General features: G+C 37.1%; 1 protein-coding gene across 1 annotated transcript; it reads right to left on the bottom strand.

Annotated features, from left to right (window-relative positions):
- Nucleotides 1-334: 334 nt before the first annotated feature.
- Nucleotides 335-3,354, bottom strand: LOC125212415 (laccase-14-like). Its single transcript, XM_048112589.2, has 6 exons — nt 3,221-3,354; nt 2,991-3,142; nt 2,663-2,907; nt 2,114-2,242; nt 806-1,738; nt 335-726 (listed from the first exon to the last, which is right to left on the bottom strand). The coding sequence occupies exons 1-6, from the start codon at nt 3,332-3,334 to the stop codon at nt 596-598; spliced, it is 1,704 nt and encodes a 567-aa protein (XP_047968546.2). The 5' UTR covers nt 3,335-3,354; the 3' UTR covers nt 335-595.
- Nucleotides 3,355-6,936: the final 3,582 nt, after the last annotated feature.

The following is a 6,936-nucleotide window of genomic DNA, read 5'->3' as shown; positions in this document are numbered from 1 at the left end:
TACCCTTTTCTTCTTTCCTTTTGCTTTCGTTTTGAAAAACAAATAATTTTGTAATTATATCAATTATCTCAAATCATTAGTCTACTAAGAGAATATGAATGATACCAAATTTAAACATTTAAATATCGTATAAAAGTGTGAATAATAGATATTATCATTGTTAGATTGATGAATACTCCCTCCGTCCACAAAAAATAGATCACTTTGTGTATGGCACGGGTTTTAATATAGAATTGGTAAAGTAAGAGAGAGGGGAAGAAAACGTAGGTAAAGTAAGAGAGATATGGAGAAAAAGTGAGTAAAGTATGAGAGAGAAGAAAAAGTGGGAAAAGTATGAGTGATAAACTTTCCATTTTAAGAAAATGATCTATTTTTTATGGACGTCCCAAAATGGCAAAAGTGATCTATTGTTTGTGGACGGAGGGAGTAGTTAATTAAATTCGGAGAAGTGTGACGAATTATTATACAAGACGAACTTTGACTCAAAAAGGATGCCTGGACTACAACACGGAGTACAAAATCATTCAATCAATTCATTTCTCTCCATTTCACTCGAATATAAAAAATTGGTAAAAAAATATAGGGGGAGAGATCCTCAGCAGCGCGGCATATCCGAGGGAGGCGGCAGCATCTTCTCGTTGGTGCCGGCCCCGTCTTTAACGATGAACACCATTCCCATTCCCCAGCTCACATGCCGCTCGAAATGGCAATGCATGTACCACACTCCTGCAATGCACATCTATTAGTCCATGCACAAATTTAACTAGACCAAATCTTAATTAATTAATTTTAATTAATTAATTACCAGGATTGTTGGCCTTAAATCTTATAGCAGTCCATCCATTTCTCGGCACCGCAATGTTTTCCATCAATGGCGGGTCGAAAAGATTATAGCTAGCTGGATCCGTGACTCTGTCGTAGTTTCCTAACCCTGACCCGACAACGTAGAAGCTGTATCCGTGTAAATGCATCGGATGCTCAACGCCTCCGCCAAGGTTGGTTCCTTGAAACACCACTTCAACCGTCGTGTTATATTCCATTACACGAACCGCAGTCCCGAATCTTGACCCGGACTGCTCCTTCACCTTTACGCCTTCTGTGTAGTTGAAAAACGAAGGCGGAAAGTCTGGGAAATCAGAATCATAAACGCCACTGATTCCTCTGTAATAAGCTTGAAGAATGTCCGTTGTTGGCAGCACCAACGACACGTTGTTCACGCTCGCTAGCAGCCTCGTCGTTCCGAGGCACGAGCTTTCCCGACATGGCAGCTGATTCACCGAAAGTGTGTAGAAGAGGGTTTTGTCAACGTTCTGAGGAACGTCGACAGGGTAGTTATTGGTTGCGAGACTTTTGAGTTGGTTGGTGAAATCGATTGATGCTGCTGAGTTGTCGAATTCGGGGAAGGATGGGAGGAGGGGTGATGGCGGCACGGTGTAGTTTCCGACGTACTCGATGGTGGCGGTGGTGGGGATGGTCACGAATTCTCCGCCGCTAGCGTAGATTCTAGCGGCCATGTAATAGTGGCTGGGTGGCTGGTCAGCCTCGAGTAGAAGGTCGAGGGTCTGGCCCGGGGATATTGCCACGTAATCGGTTTTGATCGGCTTCGTGTAGGCACCGTCTGTGCCCACAACGGTGAAGTTGTGGCCGCCGATTTTGAAGAACATGATGTTGTCCATCACTGCGTTTACTAATTTGATCAAGTAACGCTTGCCGAATTCCACACGGAGCTTGTATGTATCTGCATTATAAACAATTACGGCTTAAACTCAAGATCTTTGGCCTTAGGTATTACTCTCTTCATCTGCCCATTAAAGATACATTTTGAATCGGTGCGAATTGTTTGACTTTATGATGAAAATAATAAAAAAGTTAGTGGAATGTGAATCCTATTTTTATATATTAATCTTATAGTAGAATGTGAATGAAATGAGTTAATGGAGTATGAGGCCTATTTACTAAAAGTTGGAAAAAGGTAAATGTATATTTAAATGACAGACACCCTAAAATGACAAACGTGTTAGGTTTTGACGGACGCAGGGAGTATCATTTTTATCACTATGTCAACTCACATACAACAACGTTGTCTGTTTTTGTGATACTAAATAAAATCCACCTTGCATTGAGCATGGATACAAATCTCCGGGCTGGCCATTGATTAGAAAAGCATCAGAGACCTCGGGATCGCCACCGCCGGCGAGAAATTTCCCGAAAACTTGTTCCACGTCAGCATTCCACCACTCTCCTGCAACAGTCCAAGCATAATTAAGGTTTAGTTAAACTACTATAATCATGTTATCAGAAAAAGTATGTCTTTTTCAATAAATAATAAACTAAAAAGGCATATAGTGTTAGGTATCAAAAGTGAAAAATAACTAAAATTTAAACGAAAAGACAATGATATGGTATAATATATAAAAGCAGATGCGCTGTATAAGAGAAGTAATAGATTACAGATGGAAAAATCAGATCTAACGTTAGGAAATAAACTAATGAAGATCAATCCAAAATACAAAATAAAAAGAATGAAGAATTATAAAGGTGGCTACTAGTTGAGTATGAGTGGCAAGTGGCAACCAACCATTATATGATTAATATTAAACATAAAAAATAGGTATCTTTCATAAAGCATTCCCACATAACAAACACACCTAGACATACATACCTAGTAAGATTGGAACATGAGCATGAGGCTTAGGGAAGGGATAAGTCTCCCTCCTCGGCGGTAGAATCACGATGGCACCATACACTGAATTTCGAGACCAATCGCTGTGAGCGTGCCACCACAGAGTGCCTTCCTCATCGGAGAGGATAATCCGTTGTCTAAAGCTTTTTCCAGGTCTAATTGGACACTGTGTCACAAAGTCGGTGCCATCAGACCATGGATATCTCGGCATCTTTACCCCATGCCTGAAATTACAATCTAGGGTTTTATACCAATGCTACATTAATTTGATTTAGATTATATATATGCGAACTTCCAATATTTTTACCAGTGGATGGTTATATTTTGGTCGGCTAGATTAACAATCTCGAGTATGATCAAGTCTCCCTTTCTAGCATATAGCGTTGGCCCGGGGAATTGTCCATTTATTGTTAGCATGTTCTTTTTGGTACATAGCCTAGTGTGCGAAGCTCTTGTCACCTGCAAATCAGATTATAGCTTATCCAGAGAAGAAAAATTGGTAACCAATTATCAATGTTAAGGAAAATTTATACTTACTTCAAATTTACAGCAACGAACTGCAGCATTGACTGGTGTTATGCCTCCAAGAAAAATTAATCCTAAGAAGTATAGGAGGAAAATGTTTTTAGCTAAAAAATTTTTCCTTTCCATTTGGGGTGGTTGAAAGCAACGTGGCTTGTGTGTTTTTGAGGTATGAGAACATTTGCTCACTTTATATAACGTTGATAATTTACCCAACCATACCACGTATACGTACACTGATTTTAATATTGCATATAGTTTTGCCACTTGTTGGAAACCACCCCTAAATTAGACCCATTGGGGCTTAATCCCCCACTAAAAATTGTTTACTATATTTTGACCTTTATGAAATTGCAACCATAAATTGTGAACTTATGTTGAAGGGTAGGTAGAGAGCTCGAGGACTTGCAACAGCTAAAAAGAGTAGCATTTGTGTTCTCTATTTATTTTTCTGTTAAGCAATCATACTAACAAAATATTTCAAATGAAAAAGTATTCATAGCTTAAATAGCACACGGTTTTTGTCCAAACTAATGACAAAAATCACCAACCAGCGTTGCTCGCTACGCCCACAATTAATTAATTCTGATTTTAGTTTCAGAATTTGAACAATGTCGTCGTTGACCTTTCGTCCACTTATATTGATCTGATTTTAGCCTTGTCTTATTTCCATGGACTATCGGAATAGCAATATTTGTATTTTTTAAGTTAAAATATAAAATAGAGCTTTTAAGTTTTAACCTTACCCTCGAAAGAGAGGGTTTGTCAGTTTGATAGTATTTAATACATTAAAAATTGACGAGTTTGATAGTATTTAATAGTAGTATATTAAAAATTGACAATATAGTAGTACTACGTCCGTCCCTGAAAGTTTTACACAGTTTACCATTCGGTCCGTACCTGAAAGTTTGACACATTTTACTTTTTACCATTTTTGGTAGTGGACCCATATTCCACTAACTTATTTCTACTCACATTTTATTATAAAATTAATACTTTAAAATTATGACTCACATCCCACCAACTTTTTCAACTCACTTTGCATTACATTTCTTAAAACCCGTGTCGGGTCAAGTGTGTCAATATTTGGGGAACGGAGATAGTAGTATATATTTTTTTCTCTCGACATTCTTCCAATTATCAGAACTGTTTCAATGAACAGAGTTGCATTGATTATCGTTCATATTTCCACAAAATCCAACTTAGATTGATAGCAACGAGCAAAAATGTCTAGATAGTACGTATACGTTGGACAGAAATGGAAAGAGATAAAAAAAAATATTATAAGCTGTAAAGCAGGTACGAATGGAAAATCAATTTCATCTCTTCGATAAAGATTTACTATAGATATATTTATTTAGGGCATGAGCAAAAGCGCCGGCTTTTCCGCTAGCCGGGTGAAGAAAAATTGCCGGCGCTAGCACTGGCGGACCTACATGGGGACATGGGTGTCCCATGTAACCCCCAACTTTTATAACTTTGATTATATATACATTGAGTTCGCAAGAATTAGATGTACATTAGATATATCAACTGGCTGACACTCTAGCCTTTTTGTCAGAGGGATCTGAGTTCGAGCCCTATGAAGGGTCTAATTCATGCATACCATTTTACACTGTTTTTTATTTAAAAATTTTGGTTATTATTACGTAGTACTTAGTTGATATTACATATATTCATAACATTGTCGATATGACTCTTAATGACAATATCATATGCATTTCAAGATATTGTCATCACTCTTTTATTATTTGTCATTCACTATAATCTATATATCTCACAACTTTCTTACCGATGATGCCACAACTACTTGCAGTGAGGTAAATATAAAAAAAACACTATGCAACTGTTAATAGTAATTTGGACCCCTCAGAGTCGAAATCCTGTGTCCGCCTCCAGCTATTGTCGTCTTTAACATGATTTTTACATTATGAATACCCCGCTTCACTCCAATCTCTTCCCATTTCATTTATCTCTCCATTTACAAAAAATGAATTTGAATGATCCCTTAACATATATCAACGGATCTCCAATATTCTCCGGCGGTCCCCCAATGTTCACCAAAGATTCAACCAATTTTGGGGATAGATCTAGGAGAAGTACCACTAGATGTAAGCCCACGTGGGCAAAACCGCACTCCCCTAACCACCTTCAAAAGCATTGGAGCCAGGTCCAACAAGATGCCTCCAAATTTGCCGCCATCTACAACAACACTGAAATGATGTGAGGCAGCAGCCAAAATTTGGAAGACATCTACAACAAGGCAATAAAGACGTACTCTAATAACAATTTGAGTGCTGAGTTTAAGTACTACGACGTCTTCCTCCTCGTAAAGGATTTACTGAAATTATCATCGGGTTAAGAGGCTAGTGGCCTGAAGAGGACCAAGGTTAGTGCCAGCAGCAACAGTATCAGGGCGATGCCATCAACATGAAATCTCATATGGAGGAGAGCTTAGGCACAGTAGTGCTAACAAAGACTCGTTCCATGGGCCAAAAAACGGAGAATAGAAAGGGCAAGGCTAAGGCGACCGAGCCACTCACATTAGCACAGGCCGAAGTCCACATTTAGGGGATCATTAATGCATCGTATACGATGTCGTTGATCTACACTATGAGTTTGTTAGAAGAGACCCGAGAAGAGGGTATGATAACTATGTAGCTAAACATGATGGATAGGCTTCACACAAAATTGGATACAATTGATGTGTCTTTTTCTTTATTCTTCTAGCTGTTTTATTTTGTTCCCACGTAAATTTTTTTTTTCTTTGTACGGTTTTTTAATATTAAGTATGGTTTAGTATTGTATTCAATTTATTGTATTTTTCTATTTTAATTTAATTGTTCCTCAATAACTTTTTGAAAAAAAAGTAAAAAATAGTGAAATAGGTTAGGACGGATTTTGGGGCTGTAGTTTAAAATACTGGCTAGCCACGAGAAAATGTATTGTAGAAGATTTTAAGGCAATTTTTATGCCCAACATAGATGCCCATATTGGATGCATTTGGATATTAAATGTGGAACCTGAGAGAAAATAAATATGATCCAATAAGTTTCTTGCCATATCTATAATTTGTTTTCTAGGGTATTTCTTTAGAGATAAGTATGTGCTTGTTTGACTAGAATTAAGAGACACTATTTTGCATACATGTAGAGTTACTATTTCATTGTAAATTGCTTTTGAAAATGTTATAGTAAAAATATCTAGTGTGGTATCGGTCTACTCATAAATACATATCATATTAAATTAGATAAACTATTCTTATGTTTATCTCATTTATATTTGTAAGTATCTGAAATTATTTTCCAACTATTGGTATCAAGAGTAGCGGCAAAGCTAAGACGCGCACAGGGGAGGGGAGGCTAATTTACTGTTAATAATTGTAAGATAATTTTCAAGATTCAAACGTCAGTTACGCGTGGAAATACATGTATCCATGGACCATGGTACCCTGCCCGAAAAAACTAGATACCCTTGCCAAAGAAATCATGTAAAATTCCAATCTAATACCTGACCCGATATATTTCGGGTCCAAATACCCGACTCTTTACATATGTTAATAACTAATAAAAATTCAAATTAATATTATATTAATATAAATATAGAGAATATTTAAAAAGACTAATATCTTTAATATTCCATATATCTTACTCCTATTGTATAAAACTATAAATATGGGTCACGTTTATTTTATACTCCCTCCGTCCTGGCTAAGATGATATATTTCTTAG

This window comes from Salvia hispanica, chromosome 2 (genome assembly GCF_029641045.1).
Source record: "Salvia hispanica isolate PSC_SH4W2 chromosome 2, Shi_PSC_v1, whole genome shotgun sequence".
Taxonomy (NCBI): Eukaryota; Viridiplantae; Streptophyta; class Magnoliopsida; order Lamiales; family Lamiaceae; genus Salvia; species Salvia hispanica.
The sequence above is the reverse complement of the archived record's forward strand: the minus strand, read 5'-3'. Positions and strand labels throughout refer to the sequence as shown.